Source organism: Marmota marmota, unplaced genomic scaffold, assembly GCF_001458135.2.
Source record: "Marmota marmota marmota unplaced genomic scaffold, marMar, whole genome shotgun sequence".
NCBI classification, from domain to species: domain Eukaryota; kingdom Metazoa; phylum Chordata; class Mammalia; order Rodentia; family Sciuridae; genus Marmota; species Marmota marmota.
The window spans coordinates 9468081-9486709 of record NW_026000169.1 but is presented as its reverse complement, the minus strand read 5'-3'; the positions used below and the strand labels follow the sequence as shown (position 1 = coordinate 9486709).

Here is an 18629-nt window from a genome sequence, read left to right as displayed (position 1 = left end):
GAGAAACTTTTTTTTCTCTGAAATAAACGAGCTAATTACTAGATATTTTCATCATAAAAATGCTTATGCATGCAAAGTAAGAAAACAGCTGAAATTTAATTTGGACTTCCGAGGGGCTGGTTAAATGACTGAAAAAGCAAATACATGTGATTTATGGGAAAGAACCAAAACTGCTTTGGGTTCAGCTGTATCTTGTCATTATTATTTTCCTGATTAGCTGGGTGCCACGCTTCTTAGGAGATCACTTGTGGGAAGTTGCCAATCCTTAGTTGAAGTAATAAAGTGGGTACAGAGATAAGGAGATGAGCATCTGAGGAATATTGTTGGAGAGTTGGGGGCTTAATGGATGTGCTGGTTAGAATGTAATTAGGTCCTTGAGCAGGGCAGTGCAATTATATATGTCAGGGAGGGCATAATTAGATGGGTGGCTGAATGGTGTAATTACGTTCATAAGAGGGGGGCTATAATTAGATGTGAGGCAGGGGAGTGTATTTAGATGCCTAAGTTGAGGATATAATTAACATATGGGCAAGAAATTAAATTATGTGTGTGGGTGAAGCATAATTTTGTGTGGGAGTCCACGTGGATGGATCCATAGGTGAGGGTACACAGAAAGAATGGGTTTGGAGTGCAATTAGGTGTGTGCGGATGTTCCTATAGACAGGAACTTGGGATTTTTCATCAAGAAGGGCGAGCATATATTTTGACACAGTGACTAATAGCTAGGTAGATGGTAGTGACAGCCTTTTGGGTCTTTCTAAAGGCTTTCAAAGGAAAAACCTCTGCTTTTCTGATGTGATTTGAGGCTCTTATCTAATACTAACATTGATTCTTCCTAATAGTCTCACTTGATGGTGTTCTAATGACTGAACGAGTAGGAAATTTTTCTAGCTAAGAGACACAATTATATAAGGACAACTTGCTTCCCCTTCCTGTCAAAGAGCAAAGCGTCTGTAGGAGAGTAGTAGGGCGACAAACAACCCACCCTCCCTCCCCCACCAAAAAACAACAAAAACCACCTCACCAAACCCAGCCATTTTCCTTTGCATTGTCAAGTGTGAAAATAAGCATAGACTCTGCTGGCTAAAAGAGTGTCACAATAATCCAGTGTATCCTGTGTTACATTGAAAATAAGAGGTCTTTTGTTGCCATCTTTTTTTTTTTTTCTAATATCAGTTTCCTTTTATTTTGAAACTGAAACAGCGGAATGAATTGGTTTATGGTTTTGTTGCCATCTTCAAAAGCAAGAGAACATTTAAAATACACATTTGCTGCTAAGGTAATTTTTTGATTTTTTGATTTTTTATATTTATATATAACAGTGGAATGCATTACAACTCTTATTACATAAATAGAGCTCAATTTTTCATATCTCTGGTTGTATACATAGTATACTCACACCAATTCGTGTCCTCATACATGTACTTTGCATAATAATTCAAGACATTGACTTGGCTTCTCTTCATCCATTAATAATGTTTAATTGACTCAACTACAACTCAACTCTCATAAACCCCGGGAGCCTCAGAGCCTCCTTGCGTCTTTTCAGGGTGTAGGTCCGTTACAACAGAGCGCCACTATTTTCAGGATCCTTGTGGGTTGCTTCCAGGATTCCAAACTTTGTGGATTCCTAATGTTCCCAAGAAATCTAGATTTGAGGTTAGTTATTTTTTATAACTTGGATGTAGGGACATGGCTGCCCCCTTCTCTCTGAAGTGCTTCTGTGGAATATGTATTTTTTTTTTAATTCTTAGATTCTGACTTTACATCCATGCATGAGGCTGAGTTTTGAAATTTAAATTGTAGGCATGCCTTAGAGGTGAGCTCTCTCAAAGACTGGTATGACTTAATTCATAATCACAGGTGCTCTTAATAAAATGTTTGGTGTTTTTGTGAAAACAGTTATCATCCAATACTCTAATAAGTGGCTGACATTTTTCTTTTCCTCCATGCATTTACTGCTTCCCCCCTCCCTCTAAGATCTGCTCAAACTCTAAAGCAATTGATGTAAGATGGTAACTTGGGATCTTATAAAGGTAGTGTGATTATCAGTCCGGTCATCTAGTTATGTCTGTGGGAGGAAGATAAGTAGGTACAAGGTCTCTGTGCTAGCAATTGAGTTCCAGTGAGGGCTAGCAATTGAGTTCCCAGTTTGGGGTGAGATAGGGTCCAGATCCTGGGTTTCTTGTTTCTTGTTGCCTGTGGCTTGGGTGTGGAGGGAGGTGAAGCCCATGGCTTTGCCAGTGACTCTGGTAAATAGTGCTTCATTCACTTAATTATAAAACCATTCTGGGATGCTCTGGTCCTGTTTATATCAGGCATAAAAAATAGGGTTTAAATGCTTCAGATTTTAAAGACATACTCTCAGAAGTCATAGCCTCAGCCAGGAATATTTTCACAGTTGGCGTTTGCAGCTTGTTTCTGAAAATGTTTTCTAGCCTGTAACAAGTCTTTTCACTCTCATTCATGCTATAAAACATGAAAGTCTTAAATTTTTGTTTGCTTTTTTTTAACCTTCCTAAGATTGTCTAATAAAGAAATCTCAGCCTTTTTTCCTCATGCCTCAAAATTTCAAATCTTAGCTTAAATGTCACGTACAGCACTCTGTACTTTACTGTCACATTTGTAAGACTCTTTTCTCTTAGAATGTGAGCTCCATGAGTAAGGTGCTTGTCCATGTTTTTCACCATCACATTTCAGCTTCCATGGTGGGCTTATAGTAGATGCTCAACAAATAGTTACTGAATGAGAAGGGAGTTTGAGTATCAGGACTATTTAAGAAGAAGCACATATGGTACAGACTGTGGAAGATAATTAGAAAAAGGGACAACTCAGAAGCAAGACTTTGAAATTTGTTAATCAGCTCATATTTTAGGAGTGATGGGGCCTGTGATTGTTCTTCTGCTATGGAGATTAATTTATGTATCTATTGCAACACAAAGAAATGGCACTTTAGGTCTGGGAACTGCTGAAAATAGGCCAGATACTTGATGGAAAATCATTGATTAAATTAAATTATTTATTTTTTTGAGCAAATTGTTGGTCATTTGATCTGTACTTAGTTTAAATATAGAGTGTTTAATAAAAAGATGTGATACCTATAATTATTCTTACAAAAATATGCATTTTTTATTTCATAGGTTTATAGGAGGAGTAGATAAATCTACAAAAGGGCCAGTGATCAAAAATATTATTTGGTTCAAAATCTATATAAATCTTTGAAATTGAGAATATTTCACACATAGGCTGCATATTATAGTGGTCTAGCAGTATGAGATGACTTTCCTTGCAAGAGAATGTAATTTTATTAGCATATAATAATGTAGTAATAATACATATTTATATACAACTTCATTTATATACAACTTCACAACCTTGTGACATTTAATGTCTTTACCCTATTTTAATTCTCATAATCACACTGGGAGATAAATGGGGTGGTTATTATCATACCTGATTTCCAGTGAAGCACTGAGAGGTTGAGTGGCCTGTTAAATTAGAATCTGAATCCTGTGATTAATATAATATGGTCATTAAGAAGCTAATATTAATATAATATGAAGACCATATTAATATAATATGGTCATTAACAGAACATTTAAAAGTGCTAAAATTTGGACAGAGATACATAGGATGAGTTAATGGCTGAGTAAGAATTGGAAAAAAAGTTTGGCTCATCACTGTAGTTACTTAATGTAGTCTATCCTAATCAATCCTTTCATTTAGAGTAGCAGTTTCAAGTTTCACAGGAATGTTATGGCATACTATCTTCTCTGATCTGGTAGATATTTTATCACATAGATACAAGGAAATAAATTCAAGAGGAAGCATACAATGTTATAATAAAAACATTGTCAAAGTCACAATATTCATGTGGCAATGGATGACCAAAATTTTTTCCTATGTAATATGATCTCCAAAAAGGGTACCATTTTGGAGAGTGTGGACCATTGCCAAGTTGAGTATTCTATGTCTAAAATAGAGCATAATAGTATTATATCAGTTAGCTGGATAAAAATTCATAGCATTTTTCCAATTAAATGTTTCCTCTCTGGAAGCTGTGGTGTGCTATTATGGTTCACTGGTGTATTATCAATGTCCAAGAGTGTCCAGAATATTTACTTAAATGAAATAAAATGAAATTATTTGTTCAAGGGCTAGAGATTGATGAAATAAAGAAGGAGCAAGAAAATATTATCAGAAAGAAGAAATGGCCTTTTTTTTTTGTTACCTCTGGACTTTTGTTGGAGGGCTTTTGGGGGTGAAGGTGTTGTTAATAGTGAACAGGTATAATAGTTAAATTTTTTGCTAATAAAAATATTTCTAATTGTTAAGACAGAGAAATCACTGTTTTCCTTCATTACATCAAAGCCCGTGAAATCTAGGCATTTCTTAGCATGAACAAGTCCATGCTTTAGAAGGAGGGAAGGAATGAGAAGAGGGAAGGAAGATAAGTGGCTCACTGTGCCAGTGACTCAGGAGCGGCTTCATGGCTTATCTCACATAATCTCATAAAATCCTGCGCAGTATTATCCTCCTTTCAGAGATAGGCAGCAGATGGTGGAGGAGCTTGAACCTGCCCCATGATCCCATCATCCTGCCATTTGGAGGTTAGGAGACAATATTTTTCTCCAGGTGTGTGTTGCTACTCTTCTTGATCTGGGCTCAGATTCTTGCCTGAAAACCCAGATCTAAGGATTACCTCTCTTTAACAACAGTTTAAGGGGATTTTAATAATGTAAATATATCTAAATACTAGTTGAGGATGAGATGAACTCACATTTTTCAAATAAACTATATCTAAATATTTATGCAAAAAAACCCATGTATAACTCACTGAACTCACATCACACTTTTGTCCTTACTGTTGAACCAAGGTCCTTGTCAAGGTCACTAGTGACTTCTGTGTTGCTAAGTCCAGTGACAGTTTTTAGCTGTTATCATACTTAATCTACCAACAGCATTTGAGGCATTTTTTCCCTAACCCTTTTTGAGATACTTTGTTTGTTTGTTTGTTTCTTTTTTTTTAGTTTAAAGTCTGAGCCTCTCTTAGACCTCTTCTCTTTTCTGTCTGCATTCATTGGCTAGTCTCCTGACTTTAAATACCTGTGCTGATCACCGTCAACCTCCTGTCTCCAGGAAAGACCAGTTCCCTGGCCACATGCTCCATTGCTTACTTGACAGTGACACTCAGATGTCATTGCACACTTGAGGTATTTGACCGAGCTCCAATTGCTCCCTCAGTAATGCTTCTCCTTGATCTTTCGAATCTCAGGAAATGACAAGTCCATCCTTACCGTGGATCAAGCCAAAACCTTTGGCATCATCCTCGGTTCCTTTCTTTTTTTCTTAACACTGTTCCTACCAGCTCAGCAAATCTAGTTGGCTCTTTCTCCAGGGTATTTCCAGAATTTGATTACTTCTCACACCACCACTACTGTCACCCTGATCCTGGTCACCAATGTCTCAAGCTTGAATTACAAGGAATTCCTAACTGGTCTTTCCTTCTGCCCACGACAACCTACAGCCTGTTCACACAGAAGCACACACAGCGATTGCTCCAACATATGCTGTAATGTTGCCCTCCCCACGTTGACTTCTTGTTGTAGAGACTTGATTCTCATCTTAGAATAAAAACCCACGCTTTTACAAGAGTCTACAAAGTGCTACAGAATCTGTCCCCCAGCTGCCTACCAGTTAGCCTTCTAACCTCCTCTCCTACTTGGCTCCCTAGCTGACTCCTCTCCAGACACAGCAGGCTTCTTGTTCTCCCTGTCCCATCCCAGAAATGTTCCCTCCTTCAAGGTCTTTGTGCCAGTGCTTCCTGCAGATATTTGGGTGCGTTTCCTCATTGGCAGGGATTTGCTTGCAGGCCTCCTGGGAACCTTCCCCTCATCACCCTATTCAAATTGCATTTCCTGTCTCGCATCTCCTGAGCCTCTTGTGCCAGTGCTTATTTCTCTGCAAAGCCCTTGTCACCATCTGACACATTATTCATTTGACTTATGTTTCTTTATTTCTTATCTGTTTTTCCCACTAGAATACAAGCTTCTGGGGAACATAGATTTCTACTTGTGTCCCTGTCACTCACCAGTGGTTGATACACAGTAGATACTTATTTTGTGGGACAAACAAGCTAACTTGAGAATAAATATGTAAATCTTCAATTAACAACTATAGATCTAAATAAATGTTTTTCTAATGTTGATTCCAAACCCTCCTCTCAATAGTAACTGAGAAAAATGTCATGCATCATTTTGGATGTGATAGGATGCTGTTCCTTGCCTGTCCCTCCTCTCTGGACTGATCTCTGCTATAGTAATGCAGGGAGTTCCTAACTGTCTGCTGGCAAATGCTAGGCATTATACTTTAAGTACTGCATCTATTTTAGTTAGTATTGTTGCTGTGACCAAAGGACCTGACAAGAGCAAGTTTAGTGGAGAAGTTTATTTCAGTGCTTATGGTTTCGGAGGTCTCAGTCTGAAGATGGTTGACCCCATTGCTATGGGCCTAAAGTGAGACCAAACATCATGGCAGAAAAGTGTGGTGGAGAAAAGTGGCTTAAGACATTGCACCAGGAAGCAGAGAGAGAGAGAGAGAGAGAGAGAGAGAGAGAGAGAGAGCTGTACTCAACAACCACAAACTATATACCACCAAGGGATGCCCCAGGGACCCGCCTCCTTCAGCCACACCCTACCTGCCAATGGTTACTACATAGTTAATCTTTATCAGTAGATCAATACACTGATTAGGCCAAGGCTCTCATAACCCAGTCATTTCACCTCTAAACTTTCTTGCATTGTCTCACACATGAGCTTTTGGGGGATACCTCACATCTAAACCATAACAGCATCTTTATCAACAATATTTCCATAGTTCATGCTGTTCCTCTTACATACAGAAATCAGCGGAATAAAATCTTATGCTATAGTAAGTGCCCACTTCAGCTATCAGTGACACAGAGACTCCTGTTTGTTTGTTTTTCCTTCATGGTTTAATTACTTCATGCCTATGCAAGACCATTTTAATGTATTTTCATGTATTAATTCCACTTGTTCTTTTGGTATAGTCCATATTATTCATCCACAGTGGCCTGCTTACTATCAATATAGTTATTTTCTGTACCAGTTACATATATATGTCAGGTCTTCCCCCGAAGAACTCCACCTGCTGTGCCTTGTTTCAGCAAGCAGGAAATTCTGTACCCAGCAGTTCTTGCTGACCCAGCTAGAAGAGGCCAAATGATGCATTCTGTTTTCAGAGCTATAGCTGGGTTTCCATATTCTCTAGTACTATAAATAGCACCTCAGGGAACACTAGGTACACTGAAAATTTTCTTTGCAGTCCAGTGCAATGTTTGCAGAAAGAAAGTCACATGCTATCTGGCTCAATGCAAGTCACTTGCTCCTTAGTGCCTCCTGAGTTCTAGATAGAACCGTGCAGTGTTCATTTGCTTATAAACACAACATTTGCTCCCAGAAAATACTTTTATGCCTTTGTTTATGCTGCTTCCTCTACTTGGCAAAATCCAATTTATTCTTTAGATTCTTCTCAAGTGAGAAGCTTTCCCCCAATCAAGTCTGCTGAGCAGAAGGGCCACCTTGCTCCTCCAGGCCCCTCCCCTGGCAGTTGGTGTGCTTTTTCTTCTGCAATAGCCCAGCTCACAACGGTGTTTGCTACTTAAAGTTCACACTCTCCTCACCTCTTCCTCACCTCCTGTCCTCTGTTCAGAAGCCTGAGGACAGAGACTTCTGTACCTTGTATCTGTCCCCAAAAGTTAAAATAGGAAATGCTCAGAAACATTTGTTGAGAGAATGGCTGATAGTATAAATGAATGAAATTGCAGTCAAATGGAATAGAATTCATTTGAGTTTATTCACAGCTTAAAATGCCTTTCAAAATAATCCTGTGTTTAGTTTAGATTTTTGTATTTTCCATAGCAAACACCCTCTACTATGTGTTTGGCCAATATGTGAAAGAAAAAAAATGTTGTTATATTTAAATACACTTTGGGGAGGTTTTTCTGTTTTGCTTTCTTAATTTCAAAGGAACCAGCTAGTTTGCTCCTTACAAACTTCTTGGCATCTTTCTTTCCACATGTTCTTTTTGCCCCACTCAGTCTTCATACAAATTCCTCCCAAGGGTCTGCTGTAAACAATGATTTTATGAGCAGTTGTGTGTTCTTTGCAGTGAAAACCCGCCTTGTTTTCTGTTGCTAGGCAACCCCATTCCAGCTGCCATTGAAGAAATGCGCGGTGGTGGGAAATGGTGGGATTCTGAAGAAGAGTGGCTGTGGCCGTCAAATAGATGAAGCAAATTTTGTCATGCGGTAAGAGAGAGCACCCACAGCGCGGCCTCTGCCTTCTCTCCTTTCCCCCCATCCCTCCCATAAGCCCTGGGGCCTTTCAAAACTAGTCACTTGTGATTAATCAGCTGTTGCACGCTCTTTAGTGTCCCCTCGAGCTCATATACAAGTGAGTTTAGAAGAGCGCTGAGGGGATGGAGGGAACCTGCCCTGAGGAAATCCAAAGCAAGAAGGCTCACAGGTGGCAGAGGTACCCACTCTGCGGCTCATAAGGGCAGTGGGGACAAGTAGAGACACTCAGATCTTCTTTTAGATTATGCACTTGGCTAATTAAAACTTTTAAAATTGCTCTTCCACTAAAGCTAGCTCTGAATGAATAGACATTTTAATTTATTCACTTTCTTCTATACCCTTTCTTCTTAGTTTTTCACAAAAAGCATTTGAAAGGAGCAAGTGGGATTTGAAGAAGGATTGGATCTGTGCGTGACTAGGAAAATCAGAAAGGAGGAGGGGAGGAGCTTTCAAACAAGGAGAGGGCTTGTTAAAGGGACTGAGCAGAGTGGCGACATGCACATCAGTTCCAGTGGAAAAACAGGAGGCAGGGATGTGGTAAGGAATTGCTAAGACACATCCAGCCAGACCTTCAGGCTGTTGTGCACCAGCAACCTGCACCATGGTGCGAGTTTGAGCAGACATGCTTGGCCGCTGGGGTAGAAGTGAAGACAAGAGGGAAAATGAATGTAGTGGTGCAGGTTTGAGATGATCTGGTGAGAGGGAGGAAGGGCAGGGTGTGGCAACATGGAGGGCTCTGGCTGGAGAGCCTGTGAAGCAGCACACCCTGAAGCCCGGGCAGGATAGGGAGTGGGCTCTGAGATGTGGAAGAGAAGGGAAACAGGCCAAATGCCAGGGCCATTGAGAGCCAGGAGCGAGTGGGAGGTGAAGTCAAAGAAGGGTATAAGATTTCAGAGTTGAGGTTATCTGGGGTTGACTTGATACATTGTAGGAAAAGACAGTTTGTTACTAAGAAAGAGAAAGAACCCTAAGACTGCACAGGGGAGTCTTTCAGGTGGACCCTAAAGTCTTACTGAAATGAGATTGACTAGGCACCAAGTACCCAATGGCCAGGAAGGCTGAGGACCACCAACAACACAGAGGCCAGGAAGCTGAGCGAGGGAGGATGGAGATTTTTTGTTTGTATTTGTTTTCAAAGACAAATAAGTAACTGTCTAGGAGCAGCAAAAGACAGCAAAGAGAACCCTAACCTGCTTCTAAGCTCGAGCTAAGTGAGGTAGGGCAAAGTAAAGACAATTAAATTTTAAGAGGTTGATTTACTCAGGGGCGGCCAAGTTTCCCCTCAGAGAATTAGCGTTGGGCTCCTTGGAAGACGTTTCCTCTCGCTTGGTGAAGCCTGTGCTGGAGTGGGGAGGTCTTTCTACACCTACCTTTCCTTCATGGGGTGCCCTAGCATATTTTTTCCAGTGTAGGATTGTGTTTTCCTCTTCATTGTGATTTTTCTTTTTGCAATATAAACAATAGGAAAATGAAAAAAAATAAAGAAGTAGTTCCCTTAACTAAGTGCAAAATCTGTTCATTGAGCACATACTGCATATTGCAACTCAAGCTAGATCTGGAAATATGTTCATCAATTCTGTCAGGGACTTGTATCCTGAAGGCGTACTTGCTGTAATAAGAGGAATTCAGACACATAGTGGGGGCAGTGGGAGACTCTGAGGAAGAGTGGCTCTGGGCTGAATCCTCTTCATTCCACTGTGGGCAGAACAAGTGCTTCTGCAGTGCCCCGAGAAGCAGGGACTGTGTTATAGATGGGGCTGAGAGGTATTTAAACCAAAGGAGTGGAAAAATCACCTAGAGAGCATGGAGAGAGGACAAGGACAGAGGCCTGAGTATTTGCAGGTACTCATTCCAATACTTTGGTATTAGGTGAGGCCACAGAGTCAGCAAAGAACACAAAGGGTTGGAGGACAGGTCCTTCCTTTGACGAGGTCGGTGGCCTACCACCTATCATTTACCTTTGCTGGGGCTCAGTTTTGCAATCTGGGGGCGGGGGGTGGGGGTCTGAGTGGCAGTTCCTCCAGGCTTCCAGTTGTGCAGCAACTCTGATTTTATCTATGGTTATATGAACACCATATCATTGCAACAGAGTTTATAGAGTTTAGTTTAACTTTTCAAATTGCTCTCACGTATAAGCTTATTTGCTCTTTCCAAACACTGTAAGAAACGAGGAATAGATAGTATTAAACTCACAGGTTCAAGAGAAGTTAAGTGACTTCAAATGGTCTTAATACAGTGGAGAAAGAGGCAGAACAAGAAATGTATTTATTATTCCTTACTCTCCTTGGGTGTGTGCGTGTGTATGTGTACACGTGCGTGCCTATGTGCGTGTGTGACTATCCTTAGGAAGATTAGTATTTTCAACTTAAGATGTAGAAGACCAGGGGATAATCTAGTGGTGCCCTATTTATCCCAAATAAACCACATTAGGTTAGCCTTGTATGCAATGCTCTGTCGATATAGTCAAGTTCAGGATTAATGAGTACCTGTGATTAGTGCATCTGGCACAGCGTTAAGCATCATGTTCACAGAATGATGAGGGAGGTGAGGCTTGAATAGGATCCAGAAAAGGTAGCATCTAACTGAAGCTCTGCATAACGTGCTTTTTTTTTTAATTTCAAGAATCATGCTGTTTTCATAACACATTTGAAATTTTAAGTCTTATTTATGGTTTACAGTATGGGAGTGATAAATGTTGATAAATTATTACTTGACTGTAATAAATGTTTGCTTAATGCACATTTTAGGGGCACATTTAGAAAATTATTAATAGCATGTATTCAAATTTGAACATTTAGTGAGTAAATGTGGATTAGAAAGCTTGTAGTCTGTCAGATCCTACACTATTGGGTTCACGGATAGATAAAGTGAGCAAATAATCCAGAAACCCTTCCTGTAGCTTTGCTATACCAGATTACAGCCCAGATTCCTTAGGACTAGGGTATGACTCTTGTATGATTTTCTGTGCTTAGATATTTTCAAACACATCTTCTAAAATGCTAAAAATCAATTTCCCATTATTCAAAGTACACATTTGCACTATAACTGAAAGCAGCACTTGAAAAAAAAGAATATTAGTGAATTCAGTTTATCTGGAAGATCTACAAGACAGAAGTCACAATGATTGTATCTTGGGGAGAATCTGGTGGTTCAGGGTGACAATGAAGGAAACATAATTTTGAATTATGTTCAAATGCGTGTTTTGCACTTAAATATATAAAAAAATTCACAGTGATTTTATGCTTTTTTATGTAAGTTTTCCTCTCCACCAAGCCTGCTCTTCACCTACTTCCACTCCCCAATTCAAAGAATATTTATTTCCCACCAGTTCTGTGATCAGATCTTTTCTAGTAATTTGAGTACTGTTACCAAGATACTTTAGCCGTTAATATCTGTTAATTGTGCCAAAAAACGATAATGCAAAGTTTGAAACACTTTTACACAATTATGCCTTATTAGAAACAATTTAACTATATTAAATGTGCCTTTTATGTAAATCTATGTAATTATCAATTTAGCAATTGAGGAGCTAAAATTATAGTGTGCGTGCCTAAGGAAAGAGATAGAGGAAATTGTCAGATATTTGCGCAGAAGAACTTCAGGCAGATATTTACACTAAAATGCATTGTCATTATTTTCCAGAAATGTAATTATAAAATATTATCTTTATTGTTTTAAGTATTTCCCTCTATTATAGGATATAACCAATATCTTCCAGTTTTTCTTGAGCTTTTACTTTGTGGTAGGAGGGATGGAGGGATTCAGACCTATGAGCCATGGAACACACAGAAAAACAAAGTGTTTACTCATGAAAACCAATTTGTTTTATTTTTTTATTTGTTTTTTGTTTAAACACAAAAAAACCCCAATTATTTAATAATGGCAAAACAGGTTAGCAGCCCTCCCCAGCAGTATTCAGAGCTGACAGTTTTAGTATGAAATGGTTTCTTCTCAGATGTTACTGAGGGAAATCAAGATCAAAGCTGCTTTATGAGACTAGTGGTCAAATTTTAGTCCGTGTTTTAGCTCAGAAGTTATCTTCATCCTTGCAAAGGACAGTTAAGTCACGAGACCACAGCCAGTTCCATGCCTGCCCAGCCTGCTTGTCAGCCCATCAGCTCTACTCCTTGGGAACATCCTCAGGAAACTGCATGGGGTATGGGTGACCACTAGACTGGAGATGCCTCAGAAGTGGGCTCTGTGACACAATGCTCACTGTGTTAGACCTCAGTGAGCATGCCACAGGTTACCAACTGGCAGACCAACTGATCTGTGGGTAGTTCAGAAGAACTAGTATATCCTTATCTAAGAGCAGATGAAAGGAATATTCTAAGTCAACACTGATGTATTTCTGTGATGTGGTAGGAGTCACAGGGTAAAAACAAAATCACGGAGCTTGAGCTGATCAGCTGAGTGGGTGCATGGATGGTTCCATCTCCTGGGGCACATTTTAAGGGAAATTTTAGTAGCTGGCAGAGATCTCGATATTTGTAAGATAGTTTTATGTATATATAAATGAAGCTTTGGTTTTTTGAAGTCATAGAAAGTTATAGATGCTGTGATGTGGCAGGAGTCAATTTAGGCATATGGGTGGAGATGAGCAATTAGGACACATTCATAGAAGAAAACTAGTGGAAAAGATAGGCTCTTTTGGAATTTTCATAAATATATAACTAATATTTCTATAGCATATCTTAATTGAGACATTTTTGAACTCTTACTCTATATAAGGCATGAAGGTAGGGACTTTTATACATTTCTTTTTTTTAGTCTTTACAAGAACCCAACAAGAAAGAAATCATTGTCTTCATTTTATGTAATGGGGGAGCTAAGGCCCAGCAAATTAGTTTACTTGTCTAATGTCCCACAGGAAGAAAACCATGAGATTTGCATTTGAATTGGCTATATTTTCCATTGAAGATCATTGTTAAGATGTTTGACCAAGAAGAATAATCAAAATTGGGGTGGTGTTTTGCTGGTGGGAGGGAGTGACTATGGGGTGGTGTTTTGCGGGTGAGAGGGAGTGACTATTTTTCTCACTAGGAATAGCACCAGTACTCTTTCTATTTGAACAAGAATGGTGCAGAGTCACTGTGTTTCCTTGGATGACAGGTCATTATGTCTTCACCAATAATCAACCTATGCATTGACCACCTACACAAAAATTAGACATGCATTGATTTAGGTGAACAGTACATTGCCCTGAATGTGCTATTATAATTTACATTTTGAGAAAAGAAAGAAAAACATGAGCACACATAATTCCTGTGTCTCTTGGGTCTTAGGGGTATGCAGAGAACACTGTAGGTCTTGTGTCCTCTACCTCCTGAGCCCTAATTTCAAGTTTATTACACCAAAGATATTTTAAATGGAACCAATACATTCTACTTATTGTCTCTCCCCTTCATAGATCATTTAACTCTGTAGCTGACATTTTCTTTCTTCTAAAACAGCACTAGTTTTTTGACAGCATTTTGAAGATGCTGATGGTTAATTAGTCATCTAATGTCTATTCAAAGGGAATGATGGTAAAAACAGTTATTTGTGAATTGAGTTAGAATTAAAGTTCCTATTTGTGTCATTTTTAACTGACTTGATTTAAAAGTATGCAAATCATTCTAATGTGTTTGTTCTTTTGTCTCTAGATGCAATCTTCCTCCCTTGTCAAGTGAATACACTAAAGATGTTGGATCCAAAAGTCATTTAGTGACAGCTAATCCCAGCATAATTCGGCAAAGGTAAGAGTTTATAACTTCAGTTTGTACGGAACTAAAGAGGGAAGCTTTTGAAGTATTTAGCATCTTAAGGGAAGTAAGCATAATTCAGTTCGGGAAACAAAGAGTAAAACCATCTGGGCAGGCAGGAAGGATAAAAGAGAGAATCGTAAATAAACTAGGAAGGATTATGGGAATCCAAACACTGTTTCATGCTTCCTCTGGGATTCTATTGCTTGCCATTAGAGATAGTAGAAATAACATGAAGATCAATTGTTTTGCTTGAAGAAACAGCACAATATTCTGTATACTCTTTGCTACTACTTTCTAATTTATTGGCTTCAGTTCCAACTTATTGTTTGGCAACGGTGAACTGATTTAATACAACAAAATAAAAATAAATGTCCCATCTCGTGCATATGCATGCATTAAAATAGCAATATTGTCAGAGTATACAAGAATGTGCAATTATACTCTATTGATGATATGATATGATATCATATCATATTTGGGAGAGCAGGTGGAAAATTCTGCATCAATTCTAGAGATCTCAGCAGCTGCTATAGGTCTCTGGTTGGTGAAGCCTACCTGCAAGTTGTTAGCAGCTCCTTCTAAGGACTGTTCATTATAGAGAATGAGTCAATCTCTGAGAAAGAAAGAGAAAGACACTGTTCTGAGACCTTGTATCTCACAATAAGGAATGAATTAAAATAAGTGTTACAGTAAGATCCAATATAATCATCTCACTTCTGACCTCTAATTATTCAACATGTAAGTAAGGTATGGGGAACTCCCAGAGTTTGTTCCCTGGATGAAATAAAGCACAGCCCCTTTCTGTTTCATCTAGAGATAGTCTTCCTTTTTTTTCTTTTTTTTTGGGGGGGGGTATTTCCTGAGAAGCTGTTTTGGAAATGTTTCTTTGTTTCTTGGCCTGGTAGTCTGTACTGCATCATTGTAATATTTGTTAGGAGGTTCAGCTTTCTTTGGTGAGGTGAAATGAGGAAAATTCTGAAAGTAGAGTTTGAGAAAGAGAGTTCTTTAGCCTGTCAGATTTGTCTTGAGCAAATAACTTTTAGAAAAATGTATAAATGGCTGGGCGTGGTGGACCATGCCTATAATCCCAACAGTTTGGGAGGCTGAATTAGGAAGATAGCAAGTTCAAAGCCAGCCTCAGCTATTTAGCAAGGCCCTAAGCAACTCATCGAGATCCTTTCTCTAAATAAAATACCAAAAAGGCTGAGGATTTGGCTCAGTGGTTAAGTGCCCCTGAGTTCAATCCTGGGTACAAAAAGAAAAGAAAATGTATAAATGAAGTTGAGGATCTGGAAATTCATGGGGAGAGGGAAGATTAAAATGGGAACTTCCTAAGAACAGAAGAACAGAATTCACTCATTCATTAAATGTGTTCTGAAGTTGACTCTGGGACAGGGACTGCAAGGTTGGGAATGACATGAGACTCTAGCCATGAAGCTGTTCACAGTGAAAAGACATGACCATGGTATTTGCATCTGTGGTAAAGCTTTTATAAATTTCAGAGACCCTTTCCTCAAGTTTATAAAATATTTTCATGTCCATGCATGTCTATACTTCTCATGATATTTTCTGAGGGCTCCATTACTCACAGAAGGGGTAAAATTCACTGGGGTCAATTCAAGCTCTTGAAGCTTTATTTCTGAGTTTTTGATAGAGTTGAAAATTCAGTGGGCCATTTTGCTCAAATCAGGAGTTCATGATTTTTCAGAGGTACTAAGTATTTGAAAAAATTATTAAAAATAAAAACTGAAACTTAATTGGTTATCTTACTATGACATTAAGAATTCATTTTTGAACTTTGGGGGTAACCAACTTGGTAAATGAGGACCCACTTTTAAAAGGCAGCAAGTCTGATGTATTTCCTCTCAGACATAATAGAGGCAATAGAACAGAGATGGGCATCTTGGGGCCAAGAATCTTTTTCCTGTATTTTGAGACCCCAGTACATTGCTTGGCATTAAGGACATGTATGGGAAATGTTTATAGAATGGATGGATACATAAACAATTATATTTCCAAATCTTCCTCAAACTGAATTTTTCATTTATCTATTAAAAGGATATTTAAGCCAGGCACTGTGGCACTTGCCTTAATCCTAACAGCTTGGGAGGCTGAGGCAGGAGGATCTAGAGTTCAAAGCCAGCCTCAGCAAAAGCAAGGTGCTAAACAACTCAGTGAGACCCTGTCTATAAATAAAATACAAAATAGGGCTGGGGATGTGGCTCCATGGTTGAGTGCTCCCAAATTTAATCCCTGGCACACTCCGCCCACAAAAAAAGGAAGTTTAATAGTTTTTGGTATTAGTTGTTTTTGAACTGCAGAGATGAACTTTTTAAATAAAAAGTATTTCAAAACACTATTAGTGGAAAACTTACCTAGGAAAACTTTAGTTGCTCTTTTTTATCTTTTTTTTAAATTGATATGAATTAGAAAAACAAAAGCTTTTAGAATAAGTAGAGTAAAAATCATGGGGTAGTCAACATCTTAAAATTTCTAAGTGCATAATTTTAAATTTACTAGGAAGACTTGCTATGAGACCCTGATGTTTATCTTGAGGTTTCTGGTGTCAAGTATAATCTGATTCATCTCTTCCTGTGTAAGTAGAAGAGATTGTAGCCATCATTTATTGCCTCTAATTTTACTAAAGGAAATTGAGAGTGTAGAGATAATAACAGGGAGAGCAATTTTCTTATTTTATTTATGGGCCTTTAAAAATAATACAAGCTTTAAGGAAAGTAACTTGGGCCTGAAAAGGTTATAGAAATTTTTCTTTAAAACAATATGATATGTCTCAGATTATGTTCCTAAAACTTCCATCTCTTCTGCTATCTACTTTTTTCTTTTCTGTCCAAACTAAGAGCAGCACATCAATGTTTGCACCCAAGCATGGCAGTCATTCATGGCCATTCAGCCCACCATCTGCAATGATATAAAGGAATTTGAAGGCAGGTGCTAAAATGGGCATGAGAGATAGCATGTAGGAGAAGAAAAAGACACACCCCTAAAAAGATGTGAATCTCTGGAGTTTGTGTCTTAGAGGAAGTATTGCATAGTAGTGAGAAACATAGATTTTAGCTTTAAACAGTTGTGTTTTCAAGTTCTAGTACCAATGAGGACTGCTACTTGCCAGTTATGTAACCCTAGTTACTTACCCTATCTTCTTTCAACTGGGAATAAAATTATTTACCATGAGGATTGTCCAGAGATAAAGGAAATAAGGTAGCGGCATCCAGGAGCAGCCATCCTGGTTAGCATCTGGAATTGCTACTCAAGAACTCTCCTATTGCCTTTCATATTGTTCCTGGATAAAATATACTCTAGAATGCATTGTTGGACTTGCCAAATTTAGGCAAAACTCCTAGGGTATTTACATACCCCACCCCCAAAAATCCCATAACAGAACAGAAAATCAAGAACTAAAACCAGACCAAGCATTGTGAATTATAAAGTTCAGATACCAAAACTTAGAACTGGAGACCAAGCCCTGTACTTACCATGTTAACCTGTGTCCCATGTTAAGCCTGAGATTTGTGTGGCCCCAGGTCAGTAGCAATACCCAGCTTCCCAGTAGAAATAAGTATAAGGATTTTCTTCTATAAGAAAGGTCTCAGAATTCCCATGTTTTATGTTCAAATAGAAGCTCATAAGCAAACACTCAAATGTACATAAACCATCAATAGTCAGAGTCCTCAGAGACAAAAAACCAAACAAAAAATAAGATATAAAAGCCTGAGAACTTACTTGAATTGTCAGATGCAGTAATATAATTAAATATGAAATCTTTGTGGGAAAAAATAAGGATGACAGGCCAGGCCCATAAGGGAATATAAAAATTAACTAGATAGACTTGAAAAAGAACTAAATAAATATTTTAGAAATGAAAGGTACAATTGTTGAAATGGATAGATACCATATTAGATGTAACAGAAGAAAGAATTGGTGAACTAGAAGATAATGCAAATTACTTTTCTTGATATGAGGATGTAGGAAATACAAAAGCAAGACAAAAACATATAGAACAAAATGACTTGGTTTGATCCCCAGCACCCCCCACAATCAAGCAGAGTAAAATGAGAAGGGCTACCTTAAAGTGGAATTGTGGAAGTATACGATAGAGATAAGGGTTGAGGATTTTCCAAAAATAATGAATAATGTAATCTTTACACAGAGTATTAAATGATGAATTAAAATTTTTTTTAAAATTTTTTATTGTTGGCTGTTCAAAACATTACATAATTCTTGATATATCATATTTCACACTTTGATTCAAGTGGGTTATGAGCTCCCATTTTTACCCCAAATACAGATTGCAGAATCACATCAGTTACACATCCATTGATTTACATATTGCCATACTAGTGTCTGTTGTGTTCTGCTGCCTTTCCTATCCTCTACTATCCCCCCTCCCCTCCCCTCCCCTCCCCTCTTCTCTCTCTGCCCCCTCTACTGACATTCATTTGTCCCCCTTGTATTATTTTTCCCTTTCCCCTCACTTCCTCTTGTAT

General features: G+C 38.5%; 1 protein-coding gene across 1 annotated transcript in view; it reads left to right on the top strand.

Annotated features, from left to right (window-relative positions):
• Nucleotides 1–18629, top strand: part of St8sia1 (ST8 alpha-N-acetyl-neuraminide alpha-2,8-sialyltransferase 1) — a 137022-nt gene that overhangs the window by 69675 nt on the left and 48718 nt on the right. Inside the window, exons 3-4 of the mRNA XM_015498303.2 lie at nt 8220–8329; nt 14023–14115. Coding sequence (XP_015353789.1) covers nt 8220–8329; nt 14023–14115 — 203 coding nt within the window. The remainder of the gene's footprint in view (nt 1–8219; nt 8330–14022; nt 14116–18629) is intronic.